Raw genomic sequence first — 24,365 nt, 5'->3', positions numbered from 1 at the left:
GTACTAGTGGCTAGGAAAATAACTATTTAACTCCAAAACACAAGGCCAGACTATCACAGTCTGTGCCCGGCATAGAGCCTTTTGAGGGGCACACTTGTTGCAAGACCACACATTTGCCCTAAGCCAATGAACTCTCAATGTCCCGTCACATTACATTTGATTCACAGCACTGTGCTGACCAGGGCTTTCATAACAGCAGAGCCTTTGGAGCCAGACTCTGCCATTCCCTGTGCAAAACAGCAGCTGTGATGACAATAAAGGTAATCTGATAAAGGTATGGTACGAGGGTCTGCCAGAATTTAGCATATTGCTCATGCCAGGAGTTACAAAGACATAACAGAGCCTTAATGCAGCTGCTTAGTTTTCCCCTCCTCCCCAACATAGAATTAGCTTCTCCATTAGCTTCAGCTTCCTGGTGTAACATCATCAAACCCAATGGAGTAACAGCTATATAAAAATCAGTGGTGTAAAGGGTGGGGGGGCAATGAGGGGGTGACTCAGACCCTTGGCTTTGAGAATGTGGAATGGAAGGAGATTTGAGGCCTCCTAAACTCAGTCGGTGTTGAATCAGGGCTGTTGGGCCGAACTTGGTAGACTTGGAGAACCAAGCCTTAATGYGAAAGGGAACTAAACAAATTGCACCATGCATACCTGGGATAAACCTCTACTTCAGCTCTGGGCACGAGACTAGAGAGGTGACACTTGAGCAGTGACCCTGGCCCAAACTATACCATGGTGGCACTCACAGGAGCAGGCTGTGCGTTTGAAGGTAAGCAGTGGTAAGTACACCAGGTTTAGCCCCTTCAGGGGCACTTTTGCCACTGGTAGTATGGGCTAAGTCACTAACAGAAGTTGCACTTCTGTTTGCAGTCTTTTACAAATGCCTGCAATTCAGTTTGCTCTGGGTTAACCTCATCATGTGCACTAAGCTGTATTTTTAAACTGTGTTAAACTGGCACAAGTCCCCTGCACACACCATCTTAAATCAGTTTCTTGGCACAGGCTAAATGAAAATAAGCCACTTTAAAATCTTCTGACTTCTGCACAGAGACAAGACCAACCTAAGACAGAGATTATGCTTAAGCCTACTGCCACTTATTTTGCCTTGGAAGCAATGCAGCTGCAGCAGTATTCAGAAGTTCAGAGGAGCCCAGTAGCATGTACATCATCAGCATTACACTTGGGCTGAGCCTCTGCATGCACATGCTGGACATCAAAACGTTATCAGCAGCTCTGAGAGTCTGATGGTCAGGGATTAGTAAACAGTCAGGGGAGCTGAGAACAAATTGCAAACTTTATAGCAAAGAGTGAGTTAATGCCAGGCTGTCATTGCTACCATCTGCACTTCCAGAAAGACTTTGTCAGGCAGTTGGCAACCAATCCTTCTGAGCAGCAAAGGAAGCCGCTGCTTCTTGTTATGAGCTATACAGCCCAGATTGTGAACTCTTTCCCACCAGCATAAATCATGAATAACTGCACCCAAGTCAATGGATTTACACTGGTGTAAATGAAACAAAATCTGCCACCTAGTTACAAATACAAAGTTCTAAGTACTAAATTCTGTGCAATACAAAGTACAGAATTTAATCAATTATCTTGTATATCCTTTGTGGACATTATCATACAGTCAAAAACCATTTTTTTGACCTACAGAATTCTAGAAATAGTCCTTTCTAGGCTGCAGCCCTTGGCTGAAAGTAATTTTGGCTTAATTAAAGGCTTTCAGATCTCTGATGATTTCCATAAAAGTAGAAGCCCTTACAAACACAGACAGGAATGAGATGCTGAGAGCAGTGAAAATCTGTGGAAGCAAACATGTCTTCTCACCATCACTGAAAAGCAGATTTGCATGATAAGTGCAATCTGAATCAATTATGCCYATATTCCAACAGCAAGTCTTGCCTTCCCAGAAAGCAAGAGAACTTGGGAAGCAGGAATATGATCAGAGCTGCAGAGCCAGAGTTGCACATTCAGACGAGGGTGAGCATTAGATCCTCAACCATTAATTCTTCTGTATATATATCCCCAAATAAATGTGTATTCAATTTCTCTCTCACAAATGTCTCCTCTCCATACTTTTTGCATACACCAGCCTTGGCAGGCAGTCAAGAAACCGTTCACATCTCTGGCAAAAATCTACAGCCCATTCTTAACAACATGTGCAATCCATTCCTTCCAGCCCCAACAGTATTCTTCTACCCTGCTACTCCCTCCCCCACACATGGACACTCATTTTTTTCATCCACAGCCACACTCCCTTTCTCATCCTCTTCTTCATACATGAAGACACATTCTAACGGTCTCTGTTTCTCTCACGCATACATCTTGCTGGGCAGAGAGCAAACCAGCAAATACAAGCTAAATATGGAAGCAGTGAGATACAAACACAGCCAGTCTGGACTGTGTCTGGAGGGATTTCTAACTTGCCTGTAAGAGTGGATTTATGAGCTAGAGCATATACCTATCAGTTAAACTGATTGAAAGTAATACTGCATTATCCTAGAGCTGGGCTGGTATTCATCAGAAGGAGCTATGCCATGGGGTGTGGAAAAGAAGACTTAAGTTGCTTCTTAATATCTGAAGTCTACAAGACCCATATAGTCTATATTGCAAGAAGGCACAGTCTTTGTTAAGAACAGCCTGTTAAAAGCAGCCTTTGTTTTTAGCAAAATGCCTGAAAAGAGTGGGACAGCTGAGAACCAAAGTGAAGGACATGCCACGTTATAGGCGTTAAGGGCCTATCTATGCTACAGTAATGAGTGATGGTTTTGTCTGGGCCTGCAATCTCTGAGGAGACTGGTGTGTCCTTTTCTTTTATTGACTTCTCAGTGACAGACCTTCAATCACCAGCTCAGGCAGCTAAACAAGTAACAGCACTGCTTGCTCCTTCTCTTTGTAGTGCAAGGAAATACAGCCAGGCACTACCATGTCGCTGTGAAACCCTTCTGCAAGTTCCACATTGTCCAAGAGGTGGAAAAATGTCTTCCTAGCCTGGGATTTCTAGCTAAATCCTAATCTTTTTGTTGCTAAACAGTTCTACTTACAGTGATGGAAGACAGCCTTGGCTGGACAAATCACATAACACACACACACATGATGAAGATGGAGCCACGTGACAGTTTCACATGATGGTAGCACAACGAGTAGATGAATTCATACACAGGGGTCACAGAAGTGATGCAAGAGAGAGAAGAAGAAAGCAGAAAAGGAAATAGTGATGAGTAGTGCAGCAGTCAGAAACCCCTCCCTTCTTCCTCACATCTCAAAGATTAAAACAAATTTCAGCCGTTTAGCATCAACAGCTCTTTGCAGAAACACAAGGCCTCTAGGTCTGTCCTCCAGTAAGAGCAGTCACTCCTGCACTAACAGAAGTGCTGTATTTGCTCATCTGACTCTTCCTCACTGATTTCTGCATGGGGTCACTCTGTTTATCCTGACATGTGTTGAGCAGCATGCAGTGCTGCACAGGGTATATCTGCAACTTCCATCATCGCATCTGGTGAACCTCTTTGGAGGAGCCAAGTGGGAGTTATATGGTACCTAGACACTGGGCTAGCTCTCTGGCTAGGAGGAAGTTTTCCTTTCTGAAAATGACTGCTTTGCTTTGACCAGGAAAATTCAGAGCAAATGAAAGTTCAGCCCTACAGTTAGCAGGGAACATATCACTGCCTCAGTGAAAGTACCTTTAGTGCTGAACAACTAGTCTGGATGTAATAACAGTATCTACATTGTTGCACAGAGCACTCCTCACCTTTCCCTTAAGGTTGCCTCATGGCCATTTACATTCCCTGCCTGTAGGAGCAGGGATAAGACCACAGAGGCTCTGGGGACCTTTTTAGCAGGCAGCCTTGTAACTCCTGGGCAGGTCACTGGATTTCAACCCAGCCATACCCCTCTGCTTCTTCTGCTGTACTCAGCTACTTTGCCATAGCATGTGCCACAATCTTTTATCTTCCAGAGAGAGAGAGAGTTCAGTGGGAAAGTATAGACCCTTAATATGTTATTTGAACCAGCCAGTACAACTCAGCAGAGAATCCCACAGGATGGTTCAAAAAAGGATGTAAAGATGTTATTTTTGTTTGAATCCTACAGGCTCTCTGGCTAGCTCCCAGTGACCCCTGCCAAGCTCTGCAGAGCCTGCTGGTCTCAGCCCTACTCTATCCTGTCCCATAGGCCACCGTCATGAAGGAATCGAAGGGAGTCTTTCAAACTGAAGGGCTCTGCAGCTGATAGACAGAGGCTTTTGTCCCAGTGCATGCACCGTGGTGGGGTGCTTGGAAAGAAGACCCCCATGCTGCAATTATACTGGGGAAAAGAAAGCAGCATCCTCTGAGCTGCACGTTGAAGGGCTTCACCCTGACAGCTGTGGTGCTTTGGTAGGCTGAGACGGGAGTGGAAGGGGAGGGAGAAGTAGTGCTGGGGCATGGAAACTGGATTCTAGATTCCGCAGAGGGAGCCACAGTATGGGGAGAGGGCAGTGTTTTCACATGATGCTGGCTTTCCCATGCAGCTTCTTCTGCCACTGGTGGCTGTAATGCTCACGTGCTATGGGGTGGCTGCATTCCTGTATACTCACCATCTGCCAAGTTGTCTGACTGCCAGAAGCTACTCATGTTAAACTCCAAAAGGAAGCTGTCAAAAGAGCAAGAACAGAGAACACTTTTTCAGTAGCCTAAAGGGATGCAGGTGTCAGTGAGATGGCCCAGTGAGTATCCGTCCCAAAACGTTCACTATCAATTTTCTGGCAGTGGAAGTCTGATTTTTTTTTTGTTTTTTTTTTTTGCTCCACATGATACAGTATAGTTCTGTATCATGGACTCTGGAATAACTAAATCGGCTTTTTCCAGAAGTACATACTGTATGTGGGGCTTTCCACTGAAGGAATGACTACTGTGGCCCCTGAGGCTGCTGAGGGATTCAGTCACTCTGAGAGCCACCTGAGGAGCAGGCGCGGATGGCTGCCAGGAAGCCGGCACTCTGACTACACAGCATCAGCTGCAAGTCACACAGAATAATTCTGTAGCAATAAACTCAAGCCCTAGGATCTGGCATCTCAGGTTGGGATAATCAGGGTCAGTATCTCAGCCTGGGCCCAGCAAGCTGAGCAGAGGCACTTTGATCCTAATTTGAATCTGAACTCTTGCTCCTGACCCCTGAAGTTTGAGGTGAGCCTGAAGCCAGTGCTCGATTCAAGGCCTCCCCTCACCCTGCTCTTTTCCCCCTTGCCTCTCTCTTGGATCTGAGCTTCCTGGCTTCATTCTTTCAGTCTTCACCTCCTGTGAAGTGAACACATGCATTCACTTGGCGCAGGCAAATGAGACAGGAAAGAGGACTTAGCATCAAGGATCTGCATCAGGCCTCGGGAGACCCAAGTCCTATTTCTGACTCTGCCACTTTGTACTGAGTGACCTCAGGTAAATCCCAGACCCATTCTGGGCCTCTGCCTCTCCATTTGCAAAATGGGAATAGTAATAGTATTCTGTCTCCCAGGAGTGAGGCACAGGCTCCAGGAGCACAGAGCTGAATGTCTCAAAAAGGCTGACAGCAATGTCCTACTCGGGCCTTGGAGCCCAAGAAACTTGTAGTTTTCTTAGCTCTCACCCCTATTGGTCTGAGCCTCCCAAATGCCCATCTCTTTTTGTACTCACATGAGGAAATCACTTATCAGCCATTTCACTGCAGTTAGAAAGGCATAAATTGGCTGGAGAACAAAAAAAAAAAAAAAAAGAGAGAGAGAAATACCATAAGGACTTGGTCAGAGAGTTTGGGCCCCATGTTTCAGACCAATTCCCTCCATGGGTCTGAACTCTTGAAGACAGGCTGGAAATTCAAAGTCTGGGTGTCACTGGAAAATGCTCAAAATGCATCAAAAGACAGCGGAGCTGCCTCGCTACTAATAATATCTTCTCACCCCCTCCCAAGCAGGGTCAGGTAGTTTATCACAAATGTATGAAGGACTTTGAAGATGTAATTGCTGGATGATTTCTCTTCAGTATGGATGACCTTGAGAGCTCAGAGCAGGAGAGAAATACAGCTAAATGGGACACCACCAGTTTTGGATGCTTTTATATTCTGATGGCAAGCGGTGTTTCTGGGACAAGCTACAGTATTGTCCAGGAGTTACTGTTATCTGCTATTGATTATGCTTGACTGTGCTTTTATCCAGTTTTTCCTCAAAATGGCATGTCTACTTTCGTTTTCTTTCTTTTCAGCTACAAATTGTCCCAGGGACAATTCATCTACAGAGAATCCTGCTGATTCTTTTCTTCATGGTGACCATATCTAATTCTCACCTCTTTCTCCCCTAATCCCCCTATATCCTCAGACCCAAAACATATAGCAGTCACAGGATACAAGATAATCTTCAGTTACTGCTAACTCACTTCAACCAAAATAAGTCAGCAAATGGTAAAATGTATAGATGGTTGGGAATTGGATTGATTTTTCCTATGAACAATGTATATGAAAAATGCACTTTTTGTTGATTTCTTACTTTCTGAGGGTTTTGCTAGGAAGGGAAAGGGAGAGATGAGAGCTTAAAGCTCACCCTGTTATTCTCCTCTCAGTTTGCCTTTTTTGGGCAGCTTACATTTTTTGAAATTTCTTTCAGTAACCAAAATTTTATAGGATATGATCAAGCAAATATTTTCACTACAATCACAATATTTTATCTATCTAGCGTAAGTATAACAATTGCTAAAAAAATTAACACATTATTAAAAGGTAATATTTTGTTGAAAATACTTTTTAGTAGGAAAAAATGACAGTCATGCCATAAAATGTACTTCCAGCACACTATATTTTAAAGTATCAAAAAATGATATATAAAAATAATAAACACATCCCTGTTGAGGGTTGCTTTAACTAGTTTGAACTGGATTAGTTTTGGATTAATTACTTAGTTCTGTCTGGTTGAGGCCAGGTTAGGAAGGTAGAACAGGATGAGATTATTAGGTTGTATCAGACTAAGAAGTGATTGCATTTGAGTACTGGTGAAACTGTTGACTCTGGCAGCTCGGCCTTTTTCTGGGCTATCAGCTCTTCTCCCAGCTTTAACCTTCTTCCCAGTTACTCAAGCCTACTTGATCTTCCTTAAAAGGCTGATGACTTCGTCCCAGATGCTCTGTTCGCTGACAGTGTAATTCTCCTTTTTGAGCTGCTGAGTAAAACAATGTCCTATAAAAACAACTCTGTTCCTTTCAGCTGCAACTTGGTTGGTTTCTTGGCTTTTAGAAGCCTGACATAGTCTAGTTCCTGTCCTCTCCCCGGTGCTTCAAATTTTCAACAAGATCCTATATACCAATAGAGAGCCAAATTGGGAACCATTGTCAGTGGCAGTCACTGCCTCAGAAATCTGCCTTACATGAGGTTGGGCATTGCCATGACTTGAAAGCAAACAGCTGCTAAGCTCTTTTGGGGAATGTGCTTCATCAGGGTGTTGGAGATGCCCTAGAAGAAAGCCTCCACAGACTATCCCAGGGCTACGTGCAGAGATACATACGCTGAGCAGAGGCTGTGCTCCGCTGTGGTGGTGGTAGGGTACTTTACACATTGCTTGATAATCATACATTGTCACCCTATAATCAAAACAAAACAAGCAAGCAGTCAAAAGCAAGCAATGCAACTGCCTCTGAGACACTCATGTCAGTGTGCACTACTTTTTTCCTACTTGGACCACAATTAAAAAAAAATTCTATACAGAAGAACTAAAGTGGGGGCCTGCTTATATCCCTCTCTGCTCTTTGGCCACTTCTGAATTTTGAAAAGTGAGATATACAGGGCCCAGATTAATGTAACTGGGTCAGTACAGGAGGAAATGTGTCCCTAATTTCAGATGATGAGCAACACGGACTCTGGAACAGAAAAATTATAATTATACCTACCTCAAGTTTCCCTAGTTCCTGTTTTCAATCCACTGAAATTCTCAATTCTCTTTTGAAAACTACTGGGGGTGTGGAATGAAAATAACAGAGGTATTTTTAAGAGAGAAATGTTCTCAGCTAGCTGCAATGCTGCGTCTGGAGGGGCCTCTCAGCCAACCACTCATAGAAAGGCTTTCCAAGTGGCACAGGAAACTGAAGTGCTTTCACACAAAATGCAAAGAAGTGTTTCCCATAGTACTTTGCCTTAGAAATGACAGAGAAGTAGCTGCTCTCTGGCAACACAAAGCTTGGGAATTACTGTATTCGACAGTGCTTTGCAGCAGACTGAAAGGCAAGAGATGAGGAGAAACAGGGTGCATGGTGATGATAGTTGAATGAGCCAGGGGAAGGGGGCAGGCAGTCAAAGGAGTTCTTGTGGTAAAATAAGAGAGCCACATGCACCAACTCATGCATCCTCCCCCTCCCCAGTGGTGCTGCTTACAGGGGCATGATACACGCTGCTCCACACACCATCTGAAAGCAGAGAAGTACAGAGCAGAGATCCACCACTTACCGCTTGAACATGCCCATGTTTAGCAGCTGGGTCATTACTGAGCCATCCACTGCACCAAAAAATTTTCCAGTCTGCAAGCACAAGAAAGAGGAATAAATTGTGAACAGTAAAATTTCCAAGTGCTCTACTGCTTCAGCTGATACAGTCTGTCTAGAAGCTGAAGGTTCTGCTACCTACTGCACATAACAAGCATTTTAAAGAGTTTGACCTTTGGCTGGCTAGAAGGTTTGAGGGAGGACTTTCCCCGCACTGCAGGTTGGGTATTCTATGCCATTCCTACTGTGCTTCAAAATGATTTAGCCCACATAAGTCCCTGCAGACTCTGACAGAAAAAGGCAGACTTTAAAGCTGCAGAGACCCAGGCACATTAATTCACTTGAAACCTGGGTTCTCTTGTGAGTTTTTGTAAACCCAGGTTTTCTGGATCCGAAAGCTTAAGTCTCTTCTACTTGAGCCTGCTCTGTTAGCTTGGGGCTGTAGTGCCTTCATAAACCTCTGTTGTCCAGCTACCTGAGACTAACTGACTCACCATGCGTAAATGCACAGTACAGATTTATTTAGGTAGCACAAGCAATTTTACAAATCACTGTGGTGCAAGTTCCAAACGTGCAATAGTTTAAAAACCGAACAACATATCACAAACTGATTCATCCCTTTAGTTTGCACCAGACACTATGCACCAGTACAGTCAAAGCTATTGCCCAGGCTCCACCCTAGCAGAAGTTGCATTTGGGGGGCAACAATCCCCAAATTCTGCTTGCATTTCAGGACTAAAAGTGGGGTTTGTGACCCTGTGGTCCCATTTATATTTCAGGGCTGATAAACCCAAGTAGGGTCACAACCCCAACTCTGGGAACCACCACAATAAAGACTTCTTAAACTGAATGACAGTTTAGCTTTCTGGATTACTAAATTGTGACACATCTATTACAAAAATGCTCATAATCTGCCAAATCCACTGCTTTGTTTGCAAGCAAGTAAATAAAATACTTGTAAATAATAAAAACATAGATACAGATCTGTCCTGTATCCTGGCTGATGGGTCTTGACACAGTAAATAGCACCTATATGTTATAGAACCATTCATGTAGTTTGTAGGGGGACATTTTACTTTTCCACTGATAGGCTACCAGTTGTTTAGCATGTATTAGCAGTTGACAGATGACTTCATTTATCTGAGTGGGCCATTTCCACTAAAAAAAGCCTTAGGCAGATTTACCTAAGATCATATGGTAATCATCTAACAGTAGTGTTACATGGTTATAAGCCTCCTCCCAAGAGTGTTTAGAAGGTGTTTCATTGCATAAATTGATACATAACATCAACTTCCCTTTTAGCATTTGGATTTTAATCATCTCAAAGATGGTCGAACATGTCTGAGCAAGCACTAACTTCTTCCACCTCTCCAGCTCTTTCAAGCTGATTATGGTGGTTAGGAGGCCAGCTGCCTGCATTTAATACCAGTCTGCAGCCACAGCAGGAGCAAGAGCAGTGGGATTTAACACAGCACAATCTGCAGCTGGTGTGGCAAGGGCAGAGGGTCACTGCAGGACCGCAGAGGAGATCTGTGCTGTCCAGAGATACTGATGTCTGACTGAGTTTCTCCAGGGAGGGCCTGATTCTTACTGGTATAAGTATGAGGAGATATTTGTATAGGTGAGAGTAAGGCCTAGGGAATGGGTACAGAATAGCATCAGCAAACTGGCATTTAACACAGAATCAGACATCAAAAGCTAAATACTGGTTTAGGTACTTTGTGAGGGTAGTAACACATAAAGCCACTACTTGGCACAAGCTGAAACAGTTCTTTACTGAAGCAACATTTTGCAAAACAGTTCTCATTACAGTCTCCTGCCTCCAATGACTGTCTGCTGCTCCTGCAAATGTCCCTCTGCTGCGTTCCTCCTTACTCTCAGCTCTGGGCAGGTTTCCACAGGCCCTTGCGATTTCACAGATTCACAGAACAAAGCATCACCTCTGACATCCTTGCATGACACACGGTGTGTCATACTGCCCTGCAGCTGAGAGCATACAAGTACATGGACTATGCACAGCAAAGAGATGCACCCTGGAGCACACACACAGCTGGCAAGGTCCATCACTGCTCGTGGACATGTATCCATCCATGCTTTGCCTGTGTGATAAACTATTCACGCAAATACGATGGAAGACAGCTCATTTTGTGTCTGCTGTGCTGCTGTGCGTTATCAGGAATCACCATTGCTAGCAGCCTTGTTAAATCCAGTGCTGGGCAGTGGACCGACAAGGGCTGTTGTGGGATTGGCACCAGGGAGCTGTGGACAAATGGCCAGATGGGTCAGGTGTGGGGCAAGCACACAGCCTCCTTGCTGCACTGCTCAAGCAAAGCCAGCTCTTGCTTTTCTGCAACCTCTGCTCAGGCCCTGGTGGCATCTTGGTCTGCTAGATCCTGCCCCGCACCTTGTCCTGTGAGTCCCACCTGGGCACTGCTTGCAGAATTACCTTGCGAGATGCCTCGGGGAGAAGGCAGGAGTCCCAAAAAAATACTTGTAGTGAGCAAGGGGACATCTGGATGCCACAGGTGGAGAATTCTCAAGACCTGAGATCTGAAGCTGTGCCTCAGGCACTCGTTCTGACTGGCAGCGAAAGACTGCTAAAAACTCAGGGGCGGTCACAGGGCAACGACTGCAAACATCGGCAGAAAAACCCTGTCACTGTGCAGAGCAACTCTCACATCTGTGGCGGTGACAGCTAGCAGGGAGGGCTGTCTGCATAGGCCTGTGCCTGGCTGGGATGCAGCTCTGTGCCAGTGTGCAGGGGACAAGTTCGCCTCATGTTTTGACAGCACTGGAAAGTGCTCCCCTGGCACAGCCCTTGCTGCAGCGTAGTCTGGGCCTGTCAGATACTTTCCCTTCCTCCTCTGCCCCAGATTGCCTGGTCTTCTCTCCCACCCACTCCTTTTTCATGACTCTGGCTATTAACTCTTCGCTCCCTCCGCGATGAGTTTGGATGGAGGATTAGTCTGAATTAAGAGATTACCCATTCTTTTTCAAGTAGTCCTGCAGGGAGTTTCCATCTCATCAGTCATTAAAGTCCTGAGTCCCTCCTTCTTCTGCAGTGGCTTCTGCCTGTCAATAAGCTTCTTGCCACCTTCGGGCAGTGGTTATTAGAGCCAATCCCCCATCCCAAAGGTGGAGGGAGGCAGAGCCTGAACGAGGCTGCTTTTAGAGGGTTGTCGCGGAGCCCCTCTTGTTTCCAGTGCAGGTTGTTCAGGGAAAGGGGTGCAAGCAGCCCTGGGCAGGGAGCAGGCTGAGTGCAAGGTGAAGCACCGTAGCCCAAAGGGAGTGAGCAGAGAAACGGAGCAGAAGATCTCACAGGCCCTGGAGGAGCTCTCAGCCCCAGCTGCTCATATGGGCACCATAAGGACACATGCACTTTGCCACCTCTTCTCTATTTTTAGCTTGAGTGGTGCCCCAGGAAGCAGCACCCTGTTGGCATGTTCTGTTTGTTTTCGACATGAAGCCGGTTCCTTGGTTGCCTTTCTCGGGCAAACACAGAGGAAGCGTCCACGGCCCCACTTGCACTGGAGCCGTAACAGTTTGTGCTGCGCAGCTGGGCAGATGGCCTGTGAGGAACGTTTCCTTCCAAGCCGCTCCACTCAGTGTGAGTCACCGGGATCGCCCGCACACACCCGCTCGCTCAGGATCTGACGCACTCCTTCCCATTCTGGCCGGTTTTGCAGAATGGGTACGGCAGGCGGAAAGCCTTTCTTCTCTCAGCTAGGCATAAACACTGACCCAGGTATCTGAGCCGCTCCTGCTGGTGCTGGTGTCGGGTATGAGGCAGGGCCTCCCACGTAGCAGCATTTAGCTATGAAGGCAACGAAACCCTGGCTATTGGTTTAATGCTGCTGCTGCCTATGTGCTTTCCTGGCTGTGTAGCTGCAATCTTGAATTCCATATAGGGTCTAACAGTGTGGACACCCGTGGTGTCACTGGGAAGTAGAAGCAGTAACTGCAACAAGATAAAGAAGTCATCTGGGAAGAAAAGTAGTGGCGAGCTTTTCAAGGTCGGGTAGGTAACAGCTGGAGAAGCTGACAGTATTGGCGCCTGCCAAAATGCCTGATCTCAGAGGCATGTGGATAATGTTTATAATTTACTCAAATCCACTGTAAGGCCAGGTTTTTGCTAGTCAGATCTTTCAGAGACCAGTTTTTCAAAAAAAATTTTTTTTTCCATAAGATGCAGAAAAATACAGTGACAGAACCTGGGATGACAGCGCTGAGAAAGGGCAGTAGATGTGGTGCCCAAAGGATGTAGGTGCCTTTATCTGTGAACACATGCAACAGCACTCAGTAAAGCACCTTTGAAAATACCATGGTGGTCAGAGGAGGAAATGGTGACTCCTAAGACTAAAAAGACCAACCCATAGAGACATGGCACTCCTGGAGAGAGTCCAGCGGAGGGCTATGAAGATGATTAGGGGACTGGAGCATCTCTCTTATGAGGAAAGACTGAGAGAGCTGGACCTGTTTAGCCTGGAGAAGAGAAGACTGAGAGGGGATCTCATCAATGTATACAAGTATCTGAAGGCAGGGTGTCAAGAGGATGGAGCCAGACTCTTTTCAGTGGTGCCCAGTGACAGGACACGAGGCAACGGGCACAAACTGAAACACAGRMAGTTCCATCTGAACATGAGGAAAAACTTYTTCACTGTGAGGGTGACAGAGCACTGGAACAGGTTGCCCAGAGAGGTTGTGGAGTCTCCTTCTCTGGAGATATTCAAAATCTGCCTGGACACGATCCTGTGCAACGTGCTCTAGGTGACCCTGCTTGAGCAGGGGGGTTGGACTAGATGATCTGCAGAGGTCCCTTCCCACCTCAACCATTCTGTGATTCTGTGATACTGAACATACAGTAGGACCTGGCCTCCCAGAGTAGGGAGCCATTGCAACTCTGATGCATTGTCCTCCTTTTATTTTCAGGCTTTGTTTGTTTTTCTTAGCACAACAGGTCACTGAACAGGCACTTTTACTGAAATATCCATTGTGCCAGATAGGTCACTTTTCTGATGGAAAAGAGGTTGGTTATTCCTTGCAACATGCACTACTTTATACCTGTCAGTACCACCTCTGCGTGCTACTGCATTGCTGATTCACTTTGCTTCGCCTGTCTTAACAATTCTCATTTGGCATCTCTGGAACTATTGTGTAGTGTCTGCAGAATTCACTATGTCACCTTTCCCTTTTGCCAGCAGATTAATGAATATGCTAGCCAACAAAAGTCCAGAAACTATGGGACACATACTGCTGATGTTTTCCATTCTAAAAATCTTGTTTTATTCCTCTTCTTGTTTTTCTGTCTCAATTACCTTGAGATGAATGACAGTACTTCATGTTTTGCTCCTTAACCAGAACTTCTTTAACAACCTCTTATGAGGGATTCTGTTAAAGGCTTTTAGAAAAACTGAAATACATTAGGTCATTCCTTCTCCCTTATCTACTGTTCTGCTGAAACTCTCAAACAACTGTAGATGATAACAGATTTTCTTCCTTTATAGAAGCTGTGCTGTTTGTCCCAATCACATCCATTGGGTGTTTTATAATTCTGTTTTTATGTATCATTTTAAAGTGTTTGTCACATCTTGAAAAAGTGCTTTCTGGGATTGGATCTACTGCCTTTTGGAAATATACACGCCATATTTGTAACTCTGGTACTATGGCAATTTTAATGAAATTCCACACTACTGTTAGTAATGAAAATGCTTCATTTTCCATTTCTTCTATAAGCTAGCTCTTGCTAGTAACTTATTGCTTTGTAGTTCATGAGTCTGTTCCAGCATGCCACTTTTTGTCATCCATATCCATGGCATTTTTTTATTTTGAAATAAGAAGCTCTGTGGTAAGTTTACCAGAGGGCAGAAAGGTATAGTTAAACCATGTAGTGGCTGGTTCTGTTGATTTTGCCCAAGGTGAACAGGTATCACATCACAAATTGCTCCCCTTGAGCTCTCTGGAATTAGTTGCGAAGGTACTGGCAGCAGGAGAAAAGGAATCAACTTCTGTTGCTATATTCTCATTAATGCCCTGAGTCTTCTTCCTTACTCTTTTACCTCTATGAGTCCAGCAAGTCCTCTTTGCAATTTACTTAAATGATTTTTTTCTTCATTTTTGCCTTTGGCATTTTGCTCTTCCTATCCCCTCAGCTTCCTTTCCCTAAGAACGCCTTTGCTTTGGCTTAAGAGGCTCTCAAAAGTGCTGCTGCCTTTCCTTCCATTTTCAGGGCATGCCTGCCTTCTGGGACTCTCTTAGATCATCTTTCAGTAGCATCTGCGGTGAGGGTAAGGATTCTGATTTCCTTGCTTTTTATAAAAAAGACATTTTGACTAGTTCCTTCCTTATCATTGCAAACTCGTTACTTACCTAGAACAAGCTGTCACTATGCCTGGAAGCCTTCCCCTCACCACACAGTTGAATTTAATCACACTGTGGCCAACCTTGGTACAGAATTCAACTTCATTTGTTTTAAACAGCTCTGGTGTGTTATTTAGGAACAAGACAAGCACACTGTCCTCCTTCTCTTATGCTTTCTTACCTCTGCAGGTCTTTTGGAAATGAGTATAAAGCCATTATTATCAATGAGGAAGCAATTCAGAATCTGCAGAGATGAAAGAGAAGCAACATTAAAGATGGCTTTTCCATGGTTTTCTGTTATGTACTGCTGCAGTGTGGACGTGTGCTTACAGCAATAGACTCAGCCTCAGCATTTCCATGTCTAGCCCCGTCACTCAATTATGGCAGGCTTTAGACAATTCATTTTTTGCTCTCTGCCTCTATTTTGAGATATTTTGTCAGTGAGCTGTTTGTGATAGAGATTTTCTCTTGGCATGGTTGTGTGCAGGCCTAGCATACACTGAACTGTACTTACACAGACAATATATGCTGTAGGAAGTGACAGGGTATTTGGAGACAACTCCACTTTAATAATGAGGTATTTAATGCTTTTCACCTTCAAATTTCAGAGTTTTACAAACACTAATGAAACAATTTATCATTTTTATTTTGCAGAGCAGGAAATGGAGGCACAGAGTTTAGACAGAAGTCTTTGGGTCTCACAGTGAGTCAGTGGGAAAAATTAGGATGCAAAGATCCCACATGAATATAGGACGAAAATTCTCTGGTGACGCCACTCTCTGGGCAGAAGATACCCTGTCTCAAACACGTCTGAGATCAAGATTGGAGCAGTGGCATAAAGGCAAAGAGGGGTGTCCAGCATGTATGTCATGCTGGCAGCCACTCTCTTTGGCAGGCCTGGGACCCCAGTGGGACAGACTTAGAAAAGATGGAGTCTCCTTAGAGTCACTGGCTGGAATTCACATCCCCCTTGCTGAGCTCAGCTGATCTCTCACAGTTGATGTTGGTACTAGGGGAAGACCTAAACTGCAAGTTTGTGTCAATGGCATGAAGTCTTGCTCCAGCTGTGTAGCCTCTTGTGAGAAGATGTTGAACAATACTTGATTTTTGGGGAGACAAAGGCCTCCACAGAGCAGGTGATCATTCCCATCGCAGGTATAGAGAAGAAATCTGGGCAACTTACATCATCCTGACAGCTTAGTGGACAGGCACCATCCAAGGCACTGCACTGGAAAAGAAAAGCAGGAATTAAATCATGGCATGATCTCATCTTACGGTCTCCATCTTGGCAGGGCTAAGCAAAAGGTCTCTGTATCGGCATCCCATTAAGCTGTTTAAGTTAGCTGGCATTTTGAACAAGACAAGCTCTACAGTATGCACAGGCAACACCCACCAAGTAAACCTGTTAGTGGCTCTGCATATTCCCCACACCATGAGTCCTCCCTGAGTAATATTGCTGAGGGCTCTAAGCCTCTACTGGCCTCTGTGAATTGCTTTCAGCAGTTCCCTATGCACTTCCAGCAGGGATGGCACTTATAAAGGAAGGGGGCAGCATCAAGCTCTCTGGCTGTGATAACAAAGGTTATTGCGTGCTGTCGAGAAAACAGCATGTGTTTCAGTATCTCCTAAAATCTGGACTAAATACATGCATGGTGTTTTAGTTCAGGATTATTGTCAGGCAGGTTTTTTTTATTGTTGCTGTTGGTTTCTTTATTATCTAGACAACTAATGATAAAATAGGATGTGAATGGTGCTTGTGTAGCCTGAGACACCATCCATTTGTTTCATTTAGGATTTACGTGTACCAAAGTCGACATTTGTTTCACAACACTGAACCGGACGGGGACAGGAGGGGTTAAGTGGTGAGTAACAAAGCCCTTCAGGTGCTTATTGATTTCATAATTGTTCTGAGTTTGTGGTGGCTGCATGTGTCTGTCTCTCTGTGTTATTTTTTAATTCTATTTTCACCAGGAGCTGAGGAAAGAAAGCTGACATGGTGTTGCCATTTCTGTACATGGGGTCCCCTTCCTGCCAGAGGTTTTCTAGGGTCAGGGAAGGACACTGACATGTGCCATAGCCTGTCTGCTCTCAGTCAGCTGCTCTTTATTACTGCAAAACTCTTATATACAAACCCTAGCCCCCTTTCTGGATGAGTCTCAGTTACAAGAGGTGAAACTGTCATTTCGAACCACAAGAAAACCATTACTTTCAGGTAGATTTTGTTTCCCATAGTGAGTTTTGCAGGACTAAAACAGTATTTTCAGGTTTCTGTCCCTCTGCTCAGTTTCAAAGGAAGCTCAGTGATGCCTGAGTTTGTTTCAAGCCCTGTGGCTTTGCAATACCCCATCCTTATGCTCCAACTCTGACTGGCTCTTTGAAGCCCTATGGATGATGACACTCCTTGGCCCAGTGTCATGATGCAAAGGTGCAAGCATAGTCTCACCCTGATTGAGTTGTTTTGTCTCCCTAGACATAGGCATTAAAAGCAGCAGCCCTATCCTTTATCCCTGGTGGGTTTCTTTCTTTGGTTAGTTGAGAAATATGGCTATAATGACCCAATATTATTGCCTTGGGGGCTAACAAATACAGACCGCAGAGCTCAGAAATCAGAAGAAAAACCCACGTGAACCAGAGATGGTCATTTCCCCCAAGAATGTCCCGGCTCTCAGAGTGCCTTTCTCAGCAGTGTGAGGAGTGATTCTCATCTCCGCTGCTGAGGCCCAGACCTGGAAAAATTCCAGCAGTACCCCTGGTGCTAGGCTGCGTTTGCAGCAATGGGAGTGAGATGAGAAGCCTGACAGCTTGCAGAGAGCCCTTGAGGGGGGGGATAGCTGAACCTGAGCTTGCTGGTTGCTTTGAGACCACTACATCTACTGCCTTATCGTCTCAGCTCCCTCCTCAGAGACCAACCTACCTCACAGCTTTCTCCTGTTCTTGGTCAGGTTTCTGAAATGCTGCAACCCAGAGCACTTTCAGCTTTGCCGAAGACACTTAATTACTGCGAAGACAAATACAGCCTGCGACAGGCTTGGACTGTCTCCAGTGATTACAGACAAGGGACAGTGCCTATATTACACTGGCACACAAACCGCACAATTATGAAGCAGAGACGTGGCAAGGCACGCTGGGATACTTCTCTGTCCAGAGCTTTTGTCTACTTACATCACTGTCATTGGGCTGGGAGGCAGGAGGCACAGCATGGACATCCAGAGCAGCACAGCATGCATTGACATGGGGGAGATGACACAAAATCTGTTAGTCATTGCCCTGTCAAACTGCAGTCACGTCCTGGGAAACCATACAAAGGCTTTTTTCCCTATAGGCACCTATCAGGACCATGGCACACAGACACTTGGCACACAGGCCTCCTTTTAGCTTCTTTAATAAATCTTCCCAGTTTCACTTAACACTTGAAATGAGAGTGCGTGTATGTCTCTGTGAGAACTGCCTGGCTATAGCCCTCAGGAAATTTTTAAAATTAAGCTCTCTGCCAACATGTCAGGATGTGCTCACATGCTTTACCTAAGTCTTTTTAGCTCAGGTTAGGTTTATCTTAGGTCCCCCTATCTCCCCCTTCACCTGTTCTCTGTCATGGTAATCAGCTTCCGGCTCTTGCATCACCACAGTCACCTTATGACATTTCCCTCTTTTTACAGCAGAGACCCATTTCTGTTGTGTGTTGTTTTAGTCCTACTGGACTTTTCTCCCTTGTATAGTGCCCCAAAASCAAAATCTGGGGGGAAAGCCCCTGAACAGTAACAGAAAAGTGTTTCACTTTTCCTGTCTCTCAGACCAGGGGACTGTTTTAATTATTCCACTTCTCTCGGTCCAGCAAGAGTGTTCAAAATTAGCAAAACACTGAAAGCTTATGCCTGGAGCAAATCATTTTTATTTTGGCAAGCTACTAGTGTTTTGTTACTGTTATCAAGATGATAAAAGAGGGCAGTAGATTTTGTTTTCTACATGCCCAGAGTTGCAGATTTCCATGAGGTTTCTGAAAGGCTGAACGAGCACAAGCCTACTTCCACAATTAAATGTGTCTCATGCAGCAGAGCTAACGCCAGGCCAGGATGCCGACACCGTCAACACAGCATTTGCGGAACAGATTCATGGCTCACATGGCATTAGTGCCGTCAAAGGATTAGAGAAATGTGTGACTTCAAACTAATCTACTCCATAAATCTTTTAACATAAATTTCACTAAAGCCTTTATCAAAATGCCATCGTACATGACGTAACCTAGCATCAGCCTAGCTGACGAAGAACATTAAACTGTCTCTCTGCATGGTTGCTGATGCTCCTACCTGTTGCATGGCCATCCAAAACTTGCGTTGGAGTAATTCCAGCTTAATTTGCACACCCACCGCTATGGGAAATAAAAGGGGGAAGGATGAAAAGAGGAATGTGTGAGAGAGAGAGAGAAAGACAAACACAAGTTAGGAAAGGAGGGGTAAATATTTGCCTGAAGTAATAAGATGTAACTGCAATTGCAACCTGCTTCCAAGTGTAAATGATAAGCACTGATGGATAAGCACTGAGTCAGACCATCAAGTGAGAGTCAGAGGTTTAACAAGGTAGGGGAAAAGGAGATGCTGACTGCTGCACTGAAGTACTGACACCTCCCACCCACTAAACACTACAGAGATACAAACAGATTAACAAAAAAAATACCAAGGGAGTGAGCATGAACTTTCCTCTTTGTCTGTTGTAGATCTGTCAGGCCAGAATGGACTTTTATGATCATCCCAGGCTCATCTGCTACACAACACAGTCTCAATCAGAAAAAAGTAGGCCAGTGAGAGGAAGGGATTCAAATGCCCACCTATCTCAAGGGGAGACCACAGTGATTTAGATAGCCATTAAGCCACCATGAAAGCAGAGAAATACTAAAGCCACTTGATGGAAGAGTGTAGATCAGAACTGCTTAGCTACCTGATCCCAGCCTATTGCACATTCCTCCAAGCAGAAGCGTGTGCGTTTTTTAATGAAGCACATCCTAATTTCTTGGCTTAATCTCTGTTCCATTCCCAGCATCATGTCCCTGAAGCGAGGCATAACTCTACGTTAGAAAAAAATGTGCAGGGCCTCCCTGACAGAGTAACACAACTATCCCCCAGGTAGGTTGCCTGCAAGCACACATAATAACCAATGCAGATGTGCACATCCTAATACTGTGACAGAGGAAAACAGGGAGCCTCAAGCAGGACCCTGAAATAGAATATAAAGTGAAATGAAGGAGAAAAACTACAGAGAGGGAGACTCTGAGCCCCTTTCAGAACCACCAGTATCAGGCAGATACCTGTTTCTGGTTTCTACAGATTTCCTCTCAATTAGCAGGAGCTTTATGGGGGGAACAGAACCTCACTTAGGATCCTTTAAATCTGAATCACACTATATACTATGTGGATGCTTTTAAGTTAACAGTCTGATCTGATGCTCTAATTCAACTGGGTAAGAATGAGAATCAGAGTATGCTGTATTTTCTTGCAGCACATACAGAAAACCTGGCAGCTGGTATCAGCTGGAATCACAGCCATGTTACATCAGCTCTGCCTTTTATACCAGTGTCAGTGGCCTTCTTGTCACATTCCCATTGCTGGTTCATCTTATAAAATCCCATTCACAGGCATGTTTCTTATCCAGCTCTCCCTGTTGCAGAATGAATCTGACTGCCTTTAAGTGGGTAAAGGGATTATTCTGTACAGCTGCCATGTCCCTAGGCCTCAAAGAGCACAAACCAGACAAGATACAATGTTCACTCGAGATTCATCCATACCTACTTCAAAGAACGTAAAGAAAGGCGAAAGGATGGGGCGGAGTCCAGCTCTGGAGAAGTCATTGACTTCAGCGGGGCTATGGCAGGCCCAGTTAGGCTTGGTGCCCCCACAGACCAATCTGTGCCAGACGGCAAATGGTGCCACTGATGCTGAGTCCACTGAGGTGCAGGAGATCTGATTTGAATAAATAACTCGTTATCCTTTAAAGCTATCTCAAGCAAGAGCTTTTCTCCTTTTCACAGCAGATCACACCGGCAGGACTGAGCATTACCTGGGACACGCAGATTTTATAAGACGTGAAGAGAAGTTGGCATCTAGAAAACTAACCTTGCAATGCAGAGACTTACTGAGCAGCTCATGTTTTTGCCAGGAGGAACATCTATCCAGAAATCATTCCTCAAAGGGACCTTAGCTCCTGGTCATGAATCCTTGCCTCCCCCTTCTCTTCTGCCCAGCAAGTTATGAGTGGTGTGTACTGAACTCAGAGAGAGTTGCCTGCAACATGAGAGTGGAGAGTAGCTGGGGGCTTGCACTGATGTCCTGTGGCACAGACAGGAAGGACGCTCTCCCAGCTCTCTCCTTCCATTTTCCATATTTTCCACAGCCATGTCTAGCCATCTGTCAGCAAGTCTTGTCCTTTGCATGCAGTCTTTGCCAATGGTAGCCTTTCCATAGGGCCTGTGCTTACTGATCTCCCCTGCACCAGCCCTTTCTTTTCTTTATAGCAGTCTCTTTGCTTGGTATCCAGCAGACATCCCTAGCTATTCCTCGTGGAGCTGCGGTGTCTGCTGTTCTCCTCCTCACATTGCTGCACAGTCTGAAGAGGTCATTGGAAACACAGTTAGGGGCTAGCTGGACTTGCACTCAGGTTTGTCTATCCAGACAGTGGTGGGGATAGCACCCACCAAGGGGAATCACAACAGAGAAACTACTCCATGCTCCTGCCTGGCAGCACCACTCCTTGCCACTCAGGGGTGGATTGGCAGCTCCTGGCAAGAATTAGGAGAATCTTCCATGCATTCAAGTGACGCAAGGGAGCCTCCCAGTACTGGTAATGAATAGGTGTCTGGGTGCCTTTAGACTTCTGGTGAGAATAGGGAGAAAGGAGGAAAGCAAAATCTCAGTTCCAGTAAAGTATGATTCCACAGCTCAGATGAGAGGGAGAAAACTAGAATAAAACCCTCTCTGCTTGTTCCAAGTATAAATGACAGCTAATGAGCCTTTTTGCTCTGGTGGCAAAGAGTATGCTGCGGGAACAGAAAGATCCAACGTCCATGAAATTCTGAGTGGCCCTGGTGTGCGGCACAGCAACAACCATAAAGCCCTTGGAGAGACCATGGCTAACAGCTTTATTCCTACTAATGTACAGATAACCTGAGCAACTGCAGTTTCCCAGTGACGGAATAAAACATGAGGACAAACAATGCTGCATACCTTGCGTATTCAGACATTGCTTCGCCATGTCGATGAGCTACCCAGACCTGTGCACAACTTCCCACCAGCAGGCACCCTGTCTGCTCCACAAACCGAAGCGGGACCTGCTGCATTACTGCAGCTGGCTTTCTCAGGAGTCACAGGCTGCCGTTCAGCATGCAGGTAATTAATAGCTTTACCCTCCACCTGTTCATGCCTCGGTGCAGCAGGCCTGCCTCATTAGCTCATCCTCTGCTTGGCTCTCTTTCTGTCTGCCTTCCCTGCCTTGTCTCCTTGATTATCCATATGCTGTTTTCATAAGGAGCTTTCCTCAAGATTTAATTCTCTGACCTACCACACCACAAAAAGGCATAACAAAGAGCCATAAGATTACATCCCATAGACTGCATATCAAGATGTACCTTGTCATTCAAAACCTGTTTTCATGGCGGCTGGTGTGAGTTTAAATAAAAACCATGACTCCAAAGAAAGCAGTGGAAAAGTCCTGCCTTTTCTGTCAATCTTCATTCCTTGTTTCTTGCAACTGAAATATTCCCATTTTCCCCCTCAAGCCAAAAGGAGCTGCTCCATTCAGTCTAAGAAAAGTCCGCTAAAAATTTTACTTAAAAAGTAACTTCAAGACAAATTAAAAATAACAAAAAGCCCAAATCAAAGGCAGACTGCCTACAGTACTGGAGCTCAGAGAAGAGGCAGTTAAAGTGGATCAGTAAAAAAAAATAATTCTTGCAAACTTTAGCTACTGAGGTAATCAGCAAGCAGAACGAAGGCAGGCGAGAGGTTCGATTTTGAAAGGCAGGCGGAAGGAGTGCTGGGAGAAACCAGAGAGAAGCCTCACAGAGGCGGTGGGTTGGATTTGGGACCTCACCACACCAGAAGGTTGTCTCACATAGGGCAGGGGATGCCTCTGCCGTTATGTGGCTGTAACTGCAAGCAACATTTGTGCTGGACATAGTGGCTGACCACACTCCCCGCTGCACGCTGACTCCAGCAGAGTGAACTGCAGGTGTAAAAGATCCTCTCTCGCCCATTCCTCTCCTCACAGCTGTTCCCTGCTCCCCCCTCGCATTCCTCAAGTTTTCCCTGAATTGCCATGGAATCAAATGCCAGGACATGCTCTGTTCGAGCACTGAAGTGTTAAAATAGCCTGCTGTGCCCAGGCACGCTTCATCCAGCCCGTTGTGGGCATTTCTTCATTAAGTCCCTACGTAACACACAGTGCCATAAGCCCCTCTCCACCGCTGGGGCGCCGATGGCAGGTGGGGTGTCTTGGTCACAGGCCCCATGGTGTCTCCCTGCTGCCTCCCCTTCACCACACCTGCCAGCCTCATCCCTATGGAAATCCGGCAGAAATAGTGGCTTGTCCCCTTCCCCTTCGCGTGCCTTTCTCTCCAGGTTTATTGTGATCAGCCATGCCAGTGAGGGGAGGGAAGGAGGGGAGGAGGCACTTCGGCTCAGTGGTTCCTCTCATAACCTGTGCCTAACGGCTTGGACCAATCTGCCTGGCGAGGGGCCGCGGGGAACTCCCCCCACCCTGGCGTCTCCGCACCCCTCCTCGAGCCCTTTACACCATTCACCGGGAGAGGGAAGGAAGCAAGGGGGGAGGAGGGAGCACGCATGCTGGAGAGACTGAAAGCAAGCAACTGCTCTTTCTCCAGCATGGGTTGAGAGAAAGCAAAATCTTCTGCGCTCCTTCCACCGGGTGTTTTGGTGCAGATCCTGCCTGCTCGGCGGGGTGATTCCTTCGCAGTGTATGTGCGCGTTCCTGTGCGTGTGCTGCTGCCACCGCATATGTACCCCCAGCTGTCACTTCACTGCGCTCAGTCGCTCCCTCTCCTGCCTCTCTCTCTCTCTCCCTATTTATTATTTACAGAGGATTACAGTCCCTTTCCCACGCTGCCATCTAACCGTGCTGCTTCTCTGCCTGCTGTGTGGGGCAACCAGCTGGCTAGCACGCAAGGAGACGAGGGCTCGTGCCAACAGGAGTCCAGCGAGAACTCACCGGGCAACGGAGGGAGTTTCTGCAGGATTTGCTTTGGGAATTGCACAGGGTTCGCTGGAAGAGCTGGCTCAGACGAGGATCCATCCTAGTCCGAGAACAGTAAGTAGAGGCTCTCTTGTCTGTATATCCCCCTGGCTATGTGAGATCTTTCAGTGGGGCTGCCCCCAAGGAAGTGGCTTCCTCAGGGAGGAGACTGGCAGGCAGGGACAGCACCGGCTGCACTCGGTGCAGCGGAGAAATCCCAGTTGCATGAGGCTGAAGGGCAGCAATTTTCCTGATAAAGCAGAATGACAACTCTGCCGCGGAGGCTGATGGTACTGGTTCTAG

General features: G+C 45.9%; 1 protein-coding gene across 1 annotated transcript in view; it reads right to left on the bottom strand.

Moving 5' to 3' along the window:
- CACNA2D4 (calcium voltage-gated channel auxiliary subunit alpha2delta 4) overlaps window positions 1-24,365 on the bottom strand; it is a 135,960-nt gene that overhangs the window by 10,554 nt on the left and 101,041 nt on the right. Inside the window, exons 27-36 of the mRNA XM_026070344.1 lie at window positions 19,133-19,194; window positions 17,991-18,005; window positions 16,012-16,056; window positions 15,010-15,072; window positions 14,709-14,744; window positions 8,437-8,507; window positions 7,502-7,577; window positions 5,649-5,701; window positions 4,577-4,632; window positions 3,045-3,065 (exon numbers count right to left, since the gene is read on the bottom strand). Coding sequence (XP_025926129.1) covers window positions 3,045-3,065; window positions 4,577-4,632; window positions 5,649-5,701; window positions 7,502-7,577; window positions 8,437-8,507; window positions 14,709-14,744; window positions 15,010-15,072; window positions 16,012-16,056; window positions 17,991-18,005; window positions 19,133-19,194 — 498 coding nt within the window. The remainder of the gene's footprint in view (window positions 1-3,044; window positions 3,066-4,576; window positions 4,633-5,648; window positions 5,702-7,501; window positions 7,578-8,436; window positions 8,508-14,708; window positions 14,745-15,009; window positions 15,073-16,011; window positions 16,057-17,990; window positions 18,006-19,132; window positions 19,195-24,365) is intronic.

Source organism: Apteryx rowi, unplaced genomic scaffold, assembly GCF_003343035.1.
Source record: "Apteryx rowi isolate R43461 unplaced genomic scaffold, aptRow1 scaffold_31, whole genome shotgun sequence".
NCBI lineage: Eukaryota > Metazoa > Chordata > Aves > Apterygiformes > Apterygidae > Apteryx > Apteryx rowi.
The sequence above is the reverse complement of the archived record's forward strand: the minus strand, read 5'-3'. Positions and strand labels throughout refer to the sequence as shown.